This window comes from Candoia aspera, chromosome 11 (genome assembly GCF_035149785.1).
Source record: "Candoia aspera isolate rCanAsp1 chromosome 11, rCanAsp1.hap2, whole genome shotgun sequence".
In the NCBI taxonomy this organism is placed as follows: domain Eukaryota; kingdom Metazoa; phylum Chordata; class Lepidosauria; order Squamata; family Boidae; genus Candoia; species Candoia aspera.
The window spans coordinates 7,033,740-7,051,343 of record NC_086163.1 but is presented as its reverse complement, the minus strand read 5'-3'; the positions used below and the strand labels follow the sequence as shown (position 1 = coordinate 7,051,343).

The 17,604-nt window shown below is 41.6% G+C and overlaps 1 protein-coding gene across 1 annotated transcript in view; it reads right to left on the bottom strand.

The window, feature by feature from the left end:
* SLC12A4 (solute carrier family 12 member 4) overlaps positions 1–17,604 on the bottom strand; it is a 65,094-nt gene that overhangs the window by 30,253 nt on the left and 17,237 nt on the right. The window contains exon 2 of the mRNA XM_063313226.1: positions 4,445–4,536. Coding sequence (XP_063169296.1) covers positions 4,445–4,536 — 92 coding nt within the window. The remainder of the gene's footprint in view (positions 1–4,444; positions 4,537–17,604) is intronic.

Genomic DNA, 17,604 nt, shown 5'->3' with positions numbered 1-17,604 from the left:
CATTCAGGTCCTGGAAAGCTTAGATTGCTTTACCTGTACTGTATCAAAATATAACCAGCAGGCCACTATGATGCTTCCACTCTCATGGGAAACTCTGCTGAGAAGTTTACTCCTTCCTTCCTCCCTGGCCTGTAAAAGACACTTATTCTGCATCCAATCAACACCATGAGGATGCCTGTTGACCTCTCTGCTAAGTTAGACAACCAGAAAGCATTTCTGGTAAGCAAATGTTGCTGGAGGATCTCACTCAAATGACTTCTCTTGTGTGGTTTTCATACAACAACAATTAGGATCTTTAGTTGGATTCATGCAAGAGGGCTAAGACATAAATTAAGTTGAGCTACCCTCCTGGTGACTTCACAAACACATCCATGTAGCCTTGAGTAGAAACAGTTTGCCACTGCCATCTTCTACAACACTTCCTTTTTCCATTTCTCAATCTAGTCTCCAGCTCTGAGATTTCCTGGTGTCTCTCACCCAAGTACTGACCAGGCCGAACTCTGCTTAACTTCAAAGCCTAATCAAGGCTGCCCAGGTGCCAAAACAAACTGATGGAGCTGCTCCTTTGGAATTCAATGACCAAAAAGACAATCTAAAATGTTGTGGACTGTTGCTTTTTGGTGAATTGCTTTGAGAACCGCTGGTGCTTTTGGGTTTTCAATATTTCAAGGTTCTAATAAGCTTATCATTAGCAGATGTGAACCCTGAACCGTAAATAAATAAATAAAATTCCCTCTGTGGACATTTTGAGTGGTCCTCTTAGCTATGTGCCCTCCAGATGAGTTTGCTTTCAACTCCTATAATTCTTAGCTACTATAGGCACAGACGCCTGATGGCTGCCTAGATTAGTCCCTGTCGTTTCCTTGGCAAGATTTTCAGAAGGAGTTTGCCCTTGCCTTCTTCTTCCTAGGGCTGACAGAAAGGGACCAGCCAAAGTCACCAAGCTGGCTTTGTGTCTAGTACAGGACTCAAACTCACAGTCTCCTGGTTTCTAGCCTGGTGCCTTTCACCACTACACCAGACTGTCTCTCTTTCTAAGGATAAGCAACTGATATCCTTGCTATGTTTTGCATTTTCAATTTGCAGCAGTTGTAAAATATACACGATTGAAAACAGATTAAGTGGGAGGCCTCCATTTAATTTTGCTAAATGAAACACAAGGATAGGACAAAGTTTTTCGAAACCTAGGCTGCACTTGTTTTTCTTTATAATTTTCTCAGCTTTCAGGGACTTCAGATCTTGCAGCAACAGTATCAACTGCTGGTCCAGTCCTCCTTCAGTTGCATTGGGTCAATTTGAAGCTTAATGCTTCTGATTTGGTAGCTTCTTAAAAAGAAAACAAAGTAAAAGCAAAAAGAAGGACCAGGATACCACATGAGATCCACAGGTGCCAACCGTGGTTTGAAATTTAAGGATTAAAATTTAATTTTTCTCACCTAAAGAACTGACTTCAGGTTTACTTGTCTGCATTTGGTTCCACCTGTTGTGAAACCTTTCCCTTTTCATCCTTCCTCATTATGAAATGTCTGATTAGAGGTGTTCTGGAAAGAGAATCTTCCCAGCCCTCCAATTTGTCAAGGAGGAAGCAGAGAGGAGCAAGTTGGTGGAAACAAAGAGACATTTCATCAAAGGAAGGTCTTGGCAGGGCACTCTCTCAAGGGAGGCCTGAAAACATGCTATCCCCCATTGCTCAGGTTCAGCATCCTTTCTTGGCGTTTCCGACAAAGTGGGCAGAAACAAAACCAAAGGATGAGGGGGATTGACCTCCTAGAACAAGGGGGACATTCCTGGTTGCAACCAAGCCAACTTCTGAAGAGGCTAACCCACTGAGCGGGCCTGCTGGGGCAATGGCACCACACCCCTATAGCTATCTCTATGGAAACTGGTGGCACAAAATGGAGCATCTTGCTCTAACCAACGACAAAGCCAGGCTGCCTAGCATCTCGTTTTTTTAAAAATGCCTTGAGGGTGGTATAGTGATACAATGAGAGGGAGAGGGAGAGGGAGAGGGAGAGAGAATTATGCTGAACTTTGGCAGTTTTCCAGCATCCTGGATGGCCAGCCAGAAAAGCAACTGGAAACGCTCATTCTAGGTCCTTTTTCTTCTTCTTTCTGTAAATGCTTTCATGTCAACTAACAGATTCATTTATTTTTAATCCTTGTCTGCGCAGTGCTCAGCATGGAACTCAAAGTTCAAGTGTGATCCTTTACCCCCCCCGCCCCAAACAGTGGCCTACCTGTGCATTAAAATCTCTAAAATAAACAGAGCATAATAGAAAACATTTTGATAACATAGTGCTGAAAACATGCTTCTAATGATTTGATTTTTTAAAATGCAGCACTCCGCATCAGAGGAAGGAGAAGGCCATCCAAGGCCATCCAAATTAGATCAAGTCTGCTGTTCATCACAAAAGTAACGGCCAATAGATTAGTCTATCTTCAGGGCAACATAACAAAAATAATATCAATAAATCTTTATTTTGGTCATATACGAACAAAAATGCAAACAAGGAAAATTACATCCATTTCAATAATTCCACTGAAACTTATCAGGAATCATACGATTTGCTATGCTGTTGTCTTCTTATCTGCAACTAGGCTAATTAGGGTTGCTGAGTTGAATCTCTCCATCTATTTGCAAGACAATCCTATCTATATCCATTCAATAGTCAGTTCTATTCTTTCAGTAAGACTTTCTCCCAGGAGATGGAAAGATCGTTTGGTCCATTTAAGTCAGTAGAGCAGTGTATCTCAGTGTATCTCCCTTGCTGGCTGGGGAATTCTGGGAGTTAAGGTCCACACATCTGAAAGTGGCCAAGGTTGAGAAACACTGCAGTAGAGTCTGCTCTGACTGTGCAATGGGATGTGGGAACGACCTTGGGAGAACGGGAGAAGAGATGCTGCCTCGGGAATGGTCCGATGAGGGAGCATAGCCCACAGCTGGATAGTGGGCAGGGCAAGAGGCTCAGAAGGGGCCCTCCCTAGTTTTTCGGGCTGTAAAGGTGAGCAGGGGGAGAATTCTACTTTCAGACTTGCAAGATTCTGTCAATGTAGCCTTACAATAAAGTAGAGTTGGGATATCTGGCCATGTTTCCTGGCTGGTCTATCTGGTAAGGCTGACAAACTGGCAGCTACTCCTCATTCTGTTCTAAACAAATACGTTACAAATTGTTCTGGTGCCTTTCCGAATACAAAAGAAAGGTCTTGCCACTGAGTCATGAATCCTGTCCAATACAGCAGCTTCCATGAAAAAGGAGCTTCCTGTCCTTCCATATTAAGCTACCCACCCCCTCTCAGCCAGCTAGAACTGCTCTGCCAAGATAAAATCAAGAGTAGAATCTCAAACCTGTGAGCAGCCATCTTCCCAGGAGTTATTATCAGACATGCTCATCTCATCCCATGGATAGCCCTATTGTCTTTTCTGAGCTCATACCCAGTCCACTGATTCTCTTCTATGATGCAACCCAAAGTTCCAAATAAAACACTAGAGCAGTATTTCTCAACCTTGACAACTTGAAGATGGTGGCCTTCAACTCCCAGAATCCCCCAGCCAGCATGCTGGCTGGGGGATTCTGGGAGTTGAAGTCCACCCATCTTCAAGTTGCCAAGATTGAGAAATACTGCATTAGAACCAAAACAAGACAAAGAGAGAGTACCTTCTTCCTTAATATAGTCTACCTTCTTCCTCAAATTACCTATAGACACAACCTTAAAACTAAATCACAGATAACACTACATCCCTCTGAAATGACGTATACTTTGAAAATTTTCTAGCCTGTCTTCGAGGGATTCCAATGAAATTGGTACATTTATTTCTGCAATGGTAATCGAGTTCCTTGCATTGAGCCAACTATTTTTTGAGGAAATTAAAACAAAACCAGTCAAGGATCTTTCATCATTCATTCTACCCTAGATTTATTGCCTGCATGTCCCACATTTAAATTTTTGCAATATAAAATACTAATTCTTCATTTGTAGCTGCCAGATTTAATACCGGAAAACTAAAATCTCTCTTTGGGATCAAAGGCATTTAAGCGCTCAAAATATCAGTGGATATTTACATAGCAGCAAGCAAGTTTCATCATCAAATCTTTATTACAGTCACAGACCAACATAACAAACAACTTTAAAATGCTCAGTTAGTAACTGCTCCATTCAAATTAGGCCTCGATATTATTAATTAGATTTAAAAATATCCAAAATGCAACACAACAAACAGATGATGTAGCGGTGATGTCAAGTCAGAAAGGATGTCTTTAGGTCACACGATGGTCATAAATGCGAGGACCGATCGCAAGTCACTTTTTTCAGCGCTGTCATAACTTCGAATGGTCACTAAACAAATGGTTGTAAGTTGAGGGCTACCTCTTGTTGGACAAGGGCCAAACTGAGTGTTCTGGAAAGCTGAAAAGTTAACCAAAAATGAAATTTCAAGCTCCATTACCTCAAATAAGGCCAAGTTTCGGTCATAGTAATCTCCTTTGCCTGGATCCAAGCTACTGAGGAAGGGACTACTTTCTTTATGATTGCCATGTCCTGTAGAAAGAAAAAGAAGAAGGGTGGACGTCATTTCAGGAAGGGAAGTTCAGGAGACTTCTGAGAAATGGGAGGGAACTCCTCCACTGCATTTTACAGTACCATAAACTGTATTATTACAGATCATTTTTGGATATTTGGCGTATTCTTGCTTGTAAGTCATGGCTTGTCAGACGGCTGAAGTGACATAAAAGCATTTGCTTTTATAGAAGCAAATCATTTCTCGTTTTCTGCTTGGTGGCTATTAGAAAGTTCATTGATTACAAATGTCTCCAAGTCTCTTCCATCATAAAACTCCAAGCAGCTTACTAGCATTACATTCAACACACATCACACCTTTGCAATAAATCAAAAGGTATCACATTAAACGTATCAGTAAAAATAAAAATAAATACTACTGATTCAACAGAACTAATAATATCCTTATGAAGTTATCATATAACATCAAGCAGCCAGGTTAATCTCAAATGTATAAAATGTATATTTCAGGAGCTGTGAAGTTCTTGCTGTCTGAACTTGATTGTTTGCTTTACCTGACTAGGTGGTGGTATCGTCATTGTCGTCGTCATCATCATCATCATCATCTATTGGATTTTCAGGAACTCTTGATTTATTTGCTGAGCACCTCCCCATCCCACCCTCCACCCCCACCAACTCTGGAGATGCTCCCCAGAATTTCAGCCTTCAATAGAACCATCTGCCTGGAATATACAGGATCCTGATTGTTAGCCGTGCTGGGTAGAAATACAGCAATCAGCACTGGGACATGACACTGTCCACACCAGGAGTGAATAAACGCTTGCCCTCCCCACAAAAAGCCATCCAAAAATTGCAGTTGAATTAAGTTTTAGCAGGATAAAAGGGGAAGATGATTAAACATGCGTAAAACTAGAATTATGCAAAACTTGTTGCAGCTAATGTTCCAACTCCAGACACGTCCCAGTCTAAGCTCAGAATGGGACATGGTGACCTCATTGCATCTTGCACGTATAAAGATGTTCACCAAAATTAAACAGTGAAATAAAATTGTAATGCCATGTAAGTTTCAACTCATTTTGGTTTCGTTGTTGTCCTCTCCCTGCCAGTTTTGGAGAGGGAGGGTTCCAGTTTGCTGTCCTGGTCAAAAACAACCAACAGCGAACAGTGATGTAGAAGGGTTGTTTGTTCCTTATTCATTTGCTATTTGGGGGGGAGGGACAATATTTTTCAGCTTTAGGACCACACTTGTACTTTCTCAGGAGGCTGCAAGGGACAAAGGTAAAGCTCTTTTCTATGCTTTTCTGCAAAGACTTAAGGTGTTGATTTTGCTGCTTAGCCCCCCTTTTAAAAACATGGTTCTCATTTGGGGGGAGATTTCAATGTTTAATGTTTGACTTAGGGCTCTGCAAGGTTCCCGAAGCCTCCCTCCCAATCCATACAAATATGCAAATTCTTAAAAGATGTGAATATTTGGACTCCTCCCAACTCTGGAGGGGGCCTTTGGGGGCTGGAAATGGAAGGTGGAAGTAACATGTAGCCTGGCTTACATAATCTGCAAGGGTGGCATTCACCTTCTGGTTCTTGCCTACCCAAGAGAAGATGGCCCCTTTTTCAAAGTTCTTCCTTGGAAATTCTTTCTCCCAACTGAGAAACATTTCCAAAGTTTTTAAGCATCTGCTAAGTTGTCTAGGAACTCCTGGATTCCTTGGAACGCAATGTGAAAGCACCAACTGATGACCTACCACTTTTCCTTGGCATGATAAGACTCACAGTGGTGTTTTCAGAAGTACAGTATAGCATTTTGTTTCCACGTCACTGCAGTTCTACCCTGTTATCTAGCTCATCTGTTGTGCTCTCCTCTAAGTGGGATTTTATGCTGATTTACTTTTTTTTACAATATGTTTTAACTGATTGTACACTACCCAAAGTACCCCTATTACAGGACATTCAAATATACTTCAACTGAAAAGTAGGCAATTGTATTGAGATGGAAAGGGTTCAAAGTAAAAACAAACGAACAAAAAATCCTATTCCCTTTTAACAGTTATGGCTGCATTATAGATCATTACTGAAGATCACAACCAACCTTCTCAGAGTTATAATTTTGTTTTAGAAATCCTTATTTCTAGAATTAGGAAAATAATGCCAATTAAGAAGAAAGTGTCCCCTTTCTGTTTCAGTCCAGACAGTCCTACTTTCTGCTTGGGTAATGGAATATCTACAGAACTTGATATTCTAAAACGCTTTGCTTCCAGTAACAAACATCTCTCTAATCTATTTAGGATTCTTCTAGAAGGCTTCTAGCAAGAGATGTTAAGATGCCATGCAAACAGATTATCAAAATACTAATAAAAATAGGCCTGCCTTTCTATTCTGTTGGCAAGGAGGCCTTTGCGGGCTGGAAACGGAAGGTGGAAGTAACATGTAGCCTGGCTTACATAATCTTCAAGGGTGGCATTCACCTTCTTGCCCACCCAAGAGAAGATGGGAAGGAACAAGGTGGTCCCCTTTTTCAAAGTTCTTCCTTGGAAATTCTTTCTCCCAACTGAAAAGCATTTCCAAAGTTTTCAAGCATTTGCTAAGTTTTCTAGGAACTCCTGGGTTCCTTGGAACGCAAAACAAGGTCTTGCATCCCAAACTGAACACACAATAAAGATGAACGTTTACTGAAAAATAACCATCACAGTATATGGAGTGCACTCACAAGCATGTCTGAAAATATGCAATCATGCTGTGGCTTTAATTTTTATTGCACAGAGCTAATGGTACTGATTTGGCTATAGATGGTCCCAATCTCAATGGACGGTCTTTGGGCTCATCCACTGCTGACCATTCTTCTCTAGGATTAGGGTTACATCTCATACTAATGGTTCAGTTAAATAAAGTTCACTGAGTAAACAATTGGCTGGGCTCATCCAAAGCACTAAACCATAAACTATGCTTCACAGATTACAATAGAGAGGTTCACACAATACGCCAATGTCGTAAACAAACACCATTACATGGCTGTATGAATCTGGTTAAGATATCTCCAAGTGTACATATAATGCATATCTGCCCACTGGGAGAAAAAAACAAGTTCATGCAGCTGAGTTAAAGGACTAACCAAATTAATTTGTTGCAGCAAAATTGAAAGGATTTTGAAATAAGTTTTGGGATTCTACTTTCCACTTAATCAGATGCATGACATAGCATCCTGAAAGAAGATAATCATGGTTAAAAGTGGGGTGAAAAAGGAGAGAAAGCAAAAAAAAATGGAATGAAAGAAATGTAGACAGTGATAATTACCTATAGAAGGCACTACAGTAAATATTTGCTCCACCCCTGATAAGAGGTGGAGCTTATTAAGAGATTACTACTGTAACAGCTGGTCCTTGACTGAAAAAAAGTTGTTCACCCTTACGATACTCCATAAAACCTCCCAATACAATAGAGATGACAAAGAGTTGCTGCTGGAACCCTTCTCCAAAGGCCATGGTGACAGGGATGGTGAGAACTGCAGGTCAACACTGCCCTTGTCCTATTATTCCCAGGAACCTTGAACAGCGCCAAAAGATGTTCCAAAAGGTTTAAATTCAAATCCACCACAAGGACATTCTATTTTTATCTCCACCAATATGTTGCTGTGGCCATTGCAACATTAGAGGAACTGTTATAGTCCCTGTGAAAATGGAGCATCATTGCTCCAGCAGTGGCATTTCTTTCCTAAGATCACCTTCATTTAAAGTTCTGAGAAATCTGGGCACTTCATATTGTTCCAGCTCATAAACCTTAAATTAGCCTGATCCAATTTTCTATTCTCCAGACGGCTGCCACTGCTCCTTCCAAAACTCCAAGCTCCATGGTCAACAGCTGGCCTGGGGATTCTTTAAGTTGTAGTCTCTAATATCTGGAGAACGGCTGAGTTGGGAAAATGTGGTACCAAGCTTTTCATTGCATTCCAAGTGCACTGTCTTCTTTTATTTTATGCTTTACAACTCATTTGCTCATGTGTTATGGACAATTGCAACTTGGGAAAAAAAGGGGATTTTATAACCGTTAGGTTACCAGGCATATTTAACTGCCAACAGGAAAGCATTTGGCTAATGAAATAGAAGCATGCCTATTTGTACCTTTTAGCACCTTCTGCTTAATTCTAACATATACCTGAGAGTTTGGAAGAAGGAGAAAAAAGGTAGCTAGGTGCACTTTGTTGGTGAAGGCCAAGAAGCCTATTTGTAGGACACCTTCTAGTTCTTGAGAAAATTGGAAAGCCAAGTCAGAAGCAGAGAGGAGCCTTAAGCTCCATGTCTGAGGATCCGCACTGGATGTCCTCCAGAGATTCAGACTCCTCAATGGAAGAATCATAGCCTGAAAGCTGTCTCATCAATCACCCAAGGTCTCTCATTCCCTGAATTTCAAATCCCAGCCAAAGGTGCCTCTGGAGGCTAAAAGTATCTCACTGCACAGCTGGCACTCTGCCCCTTTACATTTCAAGTAGCTCTTAGAAAGCATTGCTTTGCTGTTTAGCTATTGAATGGACAAAGCAAAAAACCACCCATTTTGCCTAGGAATTCCCTGTGGCCCTGCATGGCTCAAATTTCTTCCTGAAATCCAGTCCCAGTCTCCCTGGTCCCCTCATAACCAGGTATAGATACAGGAAGCCATCTTAGATCAAGTCAACGACTGAACCCAGTGACCTAGCTCACACACTACCCATGTTTAATTATGGCATGTTGATCAAGCTATTTTCAAGCCACAGTTGATGGATTCACACAACACACTAAGCTAAAACTGAACCACATTATGGTATATTTTCCTCAGAGTTTCAGGCAGGAGGTGTCAACCAAATGCTGAAGCTGGGACCTTTCTCTCTCTCTCTCTTTCTCTCTCTCTAGGGTCAAGATCAAGAGAAATCATGATTCCTCTCTATTCTGTGTTTTCCAGGCTACCTAGAATACTGTCCAGTTCTGGGTACTGTATTTGTGGAATGACAGTGACAAACCGGAGCAGAGGACAGCAAACATGATATTAAGAAGCCTGGAAGAAAAAAACTTAAAGAGAAATGTTTGGAGAACAGAAGACTGCAGAGAGACACAATAGGTGTCTTCAGGTATGTAGATGAAGATTCTCTATTTTGGACAGAGAAGATGGGTGGTTTGAGAGAGGGGTTGAGGAATCCATTCATGCCAAAGTGGAAAACCCTTCCCTCAATAGAGGCAGAGGCCTCAGACACAACTTGTCCCCCATTTTTCATCAATCTCCAGGAAGATTAAGACCACCAGGAAGGCCACTCTTAACGATCCACTTGGGGAGGAACAAAGGATCTAGGAGTAAGACATCCCAAAGGCAATCCCCACCTCCATGGCACAATTAACAGCCATTCAGGTGTAGGGACAATGCAGCCACCCTGGAGGACATATATGGGGTCCCCTCACCAACCTTTGCCCAGACTGAAGAAGCTGCTTGGACAAGCAGTGAAACATTCCTACCAAAAAGAAAGACATCCAGTTGCCATGACTCAACCTACAGACAGTGTCTTCGAGTATCTGAAGGGCTGTTGGGACAAACTTGTTCAGCTTTGTTTGAGAAGACAGCACAAGTAATAATAGGCAAGTACTAATATGCAAGGAAGTAGATTTCAATTGAACATCAGGATAGAATTTCCTAATGGAATGAGTTATTCTACAGTGAAATAGAGTGCCTCAGGGGGACTCTGCTTCAGAGGCAGGATGACCCTCCGTCACGTACTAGTGAATTCCTGCACTGGGGAGAAGGTTGGACTAGATGAACACCAAGGTTCCTTCCAACTCTTATATTTTTTTCCATTTTGTCTAACATGGTCTTATCTTTGACTATGGCAGCTGTCCAGGTTTTTAACTGGTGTTTCGCATCACCTGAGGCCCAATCTCTAAGTAATGGGAAAATCGCTGCCTTCAGTTGTGATAATTGCAAATACAGATGGTTTTAAATGAAAACTGGACAGATTCATGGACCAGTGGAGACAGCTATAGCCAAATCATGTTCTTCGGCTTCTCATTTTTGCAAATTATGATGTCCTAATCAATTTAAGGGCCACATCCGTTCAGCCCAGTGCAGAGGACCATAGAGCCCAAATTCCTACCTTCTATAATTGGTAGCATTACTTTAAAAGTAACTGACTTAAGGATTCCCCTCTCCCTGCCAGCTTTTCTAAACCCTCTTAATTGTTTAGGCCTACCTTCCTACAAAATGGTAGAAATTGTAAAGCATAAGCAAAATACAATTATTTGTAAGCAGGTGTGAGTATGTGTGAATTCTAAATAAAATATAAATTATGTGAAGACCTAGCTCTCTGGAGAATGCTCTATTGCTGGGAAAGGTGGAAGGTGTCATGAGTAAGGATGGCGAGCAGGGGGCTCCCACCCAGACTGTCAAGCGCATGCGTAGCACTGAGGAACTGTTCAGCCATTCAAAGAGACACAGATCGGGACCGCCTTAACCTTTGGGGTTTATATGGCTGGGTTTTCCCACGCTTCCTCAGTTTGTTAGGATTCTTGTTAAGTACTACTAATAAATATTAGAGACCAAGTCATTGTCTCAGTGTGTTTCCTGGTAATCTGGACAGAAGGAAAGAGAAGAGGACAACCAGCAGCAAGGGGGATGGACTCAGTTACGATGACAATGAGGGCATTGCTGGAAGGCCTGAAGGACCAGGTTAGGGACAGATCATCATGGAGAAAAATCTAACTATGAGGTTGCTAGGAAAATGACTTGATGGCATATAATCAATCAGTCAGTCAGTCAGTCAATCAAGATGTTCCACAAGTAGAGGTTGGAAGAGTGCCATGCTTCAGAGCCAGTGTGGTGTAGAGGTTAAAAGCTGCACTATGACCAAGGAGACAATGGTTCTAGTCCATCCTCAGCCATGGAAGCTGCCTGTGAGACTCTAAGAGCCAGTGTAAGATAGCAGTGAAAGTGCTGGACTAGGATCAGGAACACCCATGTTCTTGTCTACTCTCAGCCATGGAAGCTCCCTGGGGCCTTTGGGTCCATCACTTTCTGTCAGCCCAGCCTAGGTTGGGAGGGCAGCCCAGGTTCAGAGAGCAATTAGGATGATCAAGGGGCCGGAGCAGCTTCCCTGTGAGGAAAGGTTGTGATATTTGGGGCTTTGGCTAGAAAGGAGGCAAATGAAAGGGGACATGATGCAGGTGCATAAAATTATGCACCGTGTGGATAAAGTGGACAAGGAGAAGCTACTTTCCCCTTCCCAGCTTCCTAGAACCAGAGGTCATCCAACAAAAATGATTCCTGGTAGAATCAGGGCAAAAGGAATTATTTTTCATACAATGCATAATTCAACTTTGGAATTTGCTACTATGAGGTGTGGTCCTGGCTACCAGCTTGGCTGGCTGGCTTTGAAAAAGGGTTGGACTAGTTCATGGAAGCCATGGGGATCAATGGCTATTCGTCTTGATGGCAGAGTGACTGCCTCTGAAGACCATCTGCTGGGAAACCAGTGGGATTCCTTGGGCACTTGGTTGGCCACTGTGAGAACACAGTGCTGGACTAGATGGGCCAAGGGTCCTAGCTAGTGGGCACTGCTTATGTTCTTATGAACCTCCCAAGTTTGTCATGGGGAAAAACAGGAGAAAGAAGTGCTGTGTATGGCACTTGAGATCCTGAATGAAAGATGTTGTGGTTAAGGGAGACCCAGGTTTCAGTCCACCTTCAGCCACAGAAGTCCACCAGGTGACTCTGGCCAATTATGACACAGGGTTGTTGTGAGGGAAAATAGGAGGTGGGAGCAGTACCTACTGCTTTGAGCTTCTGAACAAAGGGGCTAATCTAATCTAAATTTAGCAACTAGTGAACATATTTTCTATAGGACACTCCATCTTGCTGCTATAGAAAATGCAATTTCCTGTCTTCTTTTTTTGCAATTCATGACTTCTTCTTTCCCTCAGTTTAAGTTTCTTGCAGATCAATGATTCCAACAGCAAGGTTTGTATATCTCCAAAGTCAGATGAGGTCAAGAACTTGATCATCATTACCCATATTGAATTTTATTTCCAGAAGAGGCCAATCAATTCCCGACAGTCCCAGGCTTCTGTGCCTGAACTTCACCACATCGAAAACTCAGCTAACAGCTCATGAACAAATCAACTGCTCCCTCCAACACTTTCTGGCCCACAAAAATTGATTACTAAAATGGAACATTAATGCATTCTTAAATTTTTCACATAAACCAAGAGATAGCTCACATGTCATACCAACCGTAATGTGTCATAAACAACCTTCTGACATGTTTCTCCCTTCCTCCCTCTGGCTTCAGACAAATCACCACAGTACTTGCAAATTCAAACTGCAAACAAACACACGCCTTTCGTTGTCCTAGTAAGCTCTAATTTGCCCCAAACAAAAGTTGGGGAAGGAATTATTGACTGGATTCACACATAAGTATAGCTAGGTTCATTCAAAACCAGTTTGTTTAATCTTGGGTTCGTGAACTGTATCACAGTGAGATCACTTGATCACAATGAGACAGGGTTGTTGTGGGGAAAATAGGAGGAGGAAGGAGTTTTAGGTTTGTTCACCGCCTTGAGTTGTTTATAAAAAAAATAAAGGCGGGATAGAAAACAAACAAACAAATAAACAAATAAAATTGGTGCAGAAAGGAGCAATGGCAGCATTGAACTTAGACTGGTGAGCCCAAGGTTCATTTCGTACTACCAAAGCCATTTTCAAAGGCAGCCCTGTGGATTTAAAAAAACTGCTAACCATTTTATCATGAAACTGGTTTAATTTTTTTTAAAAGAATGAAGAGTCTAACCAGAATTCTTCCTGAATCCTGAAGGTCACCTACCATTTCTATCTTTGAAGTTGCCTCCTCAAATCCTCAGCACATTAAAATTCTGTAGATTCCATATTATTGTTATTATAAATGCTTTTAGGCCTCTCCCATCATTCAACTCTAAGCAGCATACAAGCCAATCAACAATACAGCAATGATATTCATATAGCCATACAAATCAGTAATAAGTTGAAATATTTGCCACCTTAATACCCTAACAAGAGAGCCAGTTTGGTGTAGTGGTTAAGGCACCAGGCTAGAAACCAGGAGACCATGAATTCTAGTCCTGTCTTAGGCACAAAGCTAGCTGGGTGATCTTGGGCCAGTCACTTTCTCTCAGCCCTAGGAAGGAGGCAATGGCAAACCACTTCTGAAAATCTTGCCAAGAAAACTGCAGGGACTTGTCCAGGCAGTCCCCAGGAGTCAAGATTGACCTGGTGGCACAAATTTCAATACATCAACAACCATTTCAGAGAGACCTCTTTGCATACCTCAGTCCTCAAAATGCTCTTTTAAAATGCCAACTTTCATGAATATCAAAAGTGAGGGGAAGGTACTTATTTCTGGTACTAAAGTGTCTTAGAGGAAGGAGTTCCAGCAAAGAATATTGGCTTCTAAATCTCCCCACCCCAACATCTAGTTTCACTTGGGATGAGGGTCCTCAGCACCCACTCCTTGCTGACGCTGAACCAACACAGCCTCCACAGTACCTTATATAGGAGTAATGCTCCCCTATTAGAAAACCAATTGGTGCATGTTCTTTATTTATCAATAGATCTATCAATCCTCAAAAATTCCAGGTGGTGCACAAAGAGCCACAGTGACAAGCCAATGCAAATAAGAGACATACAATGAGTCTAAAATGACCCTGTATTACAGTTGAGTGTTTCATATCTGGCACTGACAATTCTCTGCCAATCACATCTCAGAGGCCTTCCAGAACAGTGGAATCTTCACAAGCTTCTAGAAGGCCAAAGATCCACCCTCACATTGAAGGGAAGGGGCTACTACAGAGAGAGAACATTCAGAGCAATTTTAACAAGATACCTCATTGCCTCACCGAATACCAACTGTATTCCAAATTTCTGAGAAAATCCCCAAATGCCACCTGGAAGTCAACTGGATCCATCAACTACCTCGACATTTCCATATTTTATGGACATATGCGTGATGGAAAATTAAAAATAACAAAAAGGCACTAATCTAACCTTCTTTACAAGCATTCTGCCGGTTGTTTGAAGAGATCAGTCTACTACTTAAAAAAACAAATAAAAAACAAAAGAATAGCAACTCTCAGGACACTGCTGGCAATGAGGAAAAGCTCCAGGATATCTGCTGAGAGGAAATACAAGTTGCCCATTTGCACAGGCTCCATGATTTCGTTCATGATGGCGAGAAAGCCATTTCCAACACTTGCTCAAAATCTTGGGAGAACATCATGAAGTTTTGCTGCCCTTCTGTTCATTCATCTCGTATTATTTTCACCATCTCCCTGGACTACTTATAACCTTTCCCAAACAGGTGGCCAGATGTGTTCGGTTTCCTAAGACAGCTGGAAAAACTGGGAGTTGAAATCCAACATAGCTACAGGTCACCAGGTTGGCAATGGCTAACTTAAGATGAGCAGATGCCCCTTCATTTTGTCAACCACCAATTCAACACTGGTGACCAACACATTTGGATTTTCCTGACATTCAGAACAGGAGAACTTTCCATTGCCCTAAGTGGATGGAGCTGCCTCTTAAAATATTTAATGGCTCACACTTCATAAACATTTAAAAAAAGCATGTAATGTTAATTTTAAATACCTCTACTGGGCTCCCCTGAAAGCAAAATGTAACAGAACTGAAATACTTATACTTTATAATAAAATGAACTGAGATTGCAATCACTACCATGCTTTACATACTGTAGCACATATGCAATAACTTCCATTGAATTAGGTGAGGACTTAACTAATTCAATGGAATTTATTGCACAATTTTACTTGTATTTTACGTTGTACTATGGTTTCTTTCAAATCATGAAGTACTTAAGTACTTCGACAGTTTAACAGCATGCAACTTCTTTATAATATTTCTATCTTAAGGAAAAATATGTATGGCATTTCCGATTTAGCATCATTTTTAACTCAATGGAAAACTTGTACTCGTTCAGCTTATTTCCCAGAAATACTCACTTAAAAAAATACTTTTGATTTCAGATCTGGCTCACAGCTCATCCATCCCAACATCTTCTTCGCCTAGAGCAGCATTCATTTGTTTTGTTACTGCCTAATTTTAAGAAATTTAGCATTTCTAAAAGATGGAAAGGCAACAAAAGGAAAGTCTATTCACTTTATAGGTTGTCCAATGAGGGAATTCTACATAAAATGCAAGGGGATTGACACAATTATGATTGGAAGTCAAGGAATAAACTTACCTTCTAAAAATAATTCTTTCCTATTCTCTACGATGTCACTCACCATTCTACCTTATTTATCCAGCCCTTGAGACCACACGGAACGCAGATATATTCAACGCACTATGTTGCCAAGAACAAGGAAGACAGATGTAATCAGTACTTCCAGGAACAGGAGGAAAACTCTGGAAAATCTACTCCACTCTCTGGTGCCACAGCTGTACAGTATTGATCAGTAAATGGGAATACAACAGGCAAGCATAATGCAAGCCAATGGAGCTGGGAAAGTAGATTGCCTTTTCTTCCCCAGTCAGATCTTTGCTAAAATGTTGGGAAGAGATGGCAAGAAGAGATGCCATAAAAAGCATGGAAAGGCAGAGTCCTGGATGCGCCAGTGCAAATCAGATATTGCTCACTCATTTTATTTATGGCAGCTGGCTCTCGACAACCTTACAGTACATCATCATCAAGGAATGATAAAACGGTGGAGCAGCTTACTCATAAAAGACACACTGCTGATATTTAAAAGGGGGGCATGAGGAGGTATGGATGAGAGAGAGAGAGATGGGGCAACTTAGTATTGCAGTCCTGATTTTTGGTGCATGGTAGTCTTGCTATTGGACGGTAGAGAACAATGAGAAGTAGCAGGTGGAGTAGCGGCAGAGTAGTGGTGAAGCTGTTGAACTAGAAACCCTGGTTCAAGTCATGGAAGGTCACTGAGTGATTTGGGGACAGTCACTCTCTCTCAACCCAACTTTGCTCACAGGGCTGTGGTTAAAGGGAAAAGCTAGATGGTGTGAATGAGATCTCTGGGGCTGGGAAAGAAAGAAGAGCATCTCAAAACATAACTAACAATGAGCAGATGCCGATCAGCCCTTCAGTCTGGCATTTTGGGAACAAGAGGTTCAAAGACCCCTCAGAGTCCCTTTCTGAATGAATTCATTAACAGATGAGGATAGGCTCATTCCATATCCAAGATTCCATATATTAACCCCTTATCTTCTGGGAAACAAACATAATGTTCACAGGGAATCTTTCTTGTCCTAGTCTGTTGCCAGCAGCTTCTCAGCTACTATGTATTTGTTCCTGGAAGAAAAGTGGGATAAAGGCTAACAAAAAAAGGATTATATAATGCCCAAGCACAGACGAAGAGTAAACATGACAGTAACGTAACATGGTACGTAGAACAAGGCACTCTGGGGCCCTCGAGAGATTTTGGAACAACAATCCTCTCTCTCCAGCCACTAGCTATGCTGGCTGGGAGTTCTGGCATCTGTCCACCATTACAAGGTTAAATTCTTTCCTGACAGATGCTAGAAAAGGAGAAGGGGGGAGATGCTGAGAGAAGAGAATCTGATGATTAGAATAAGTAATGGAAGGAGAAATAGAAACCGGAAGACATGGTGCCTCGAAGTATTTTCTTTCTTTAGGGTTGTGGGGTTTTTTTGGCAGTGAAATATTTGCTTGTGTAACCATTTTCCCCAGTTGCACTCTTGGATGAAAGTCTTCATCAACATTTGCAAACTAAAATATTCTTTAGGAACTCTGATTGCTTACTGAGCTCCCCTGAGCTCCATGCATTCAGAAGACCTGGCCATCATAATCCCAGAGCAGATGGTCAAAACTGAAAAGATTTTCCTGTTTTGCTCAAAGAGGAATCCCCTGTAAAACAGGTGAGGAGCCTATTTGCAAAATTTCAAACTGCTGAAGCAAGGGTTCTGGGAGTTTTGGGTTGGCACCTGGTCCAGAAAAAGAGGCAAAGCTCCAGACAGTCAAATAAAAGGGTGGAGATACAAGCTGGGAAGGACAAGAGGGTCAAGGTGAAGTTACCAGCTCAACTCCTGATGACTTCATGGACATGTTTGTATAATGTTCTT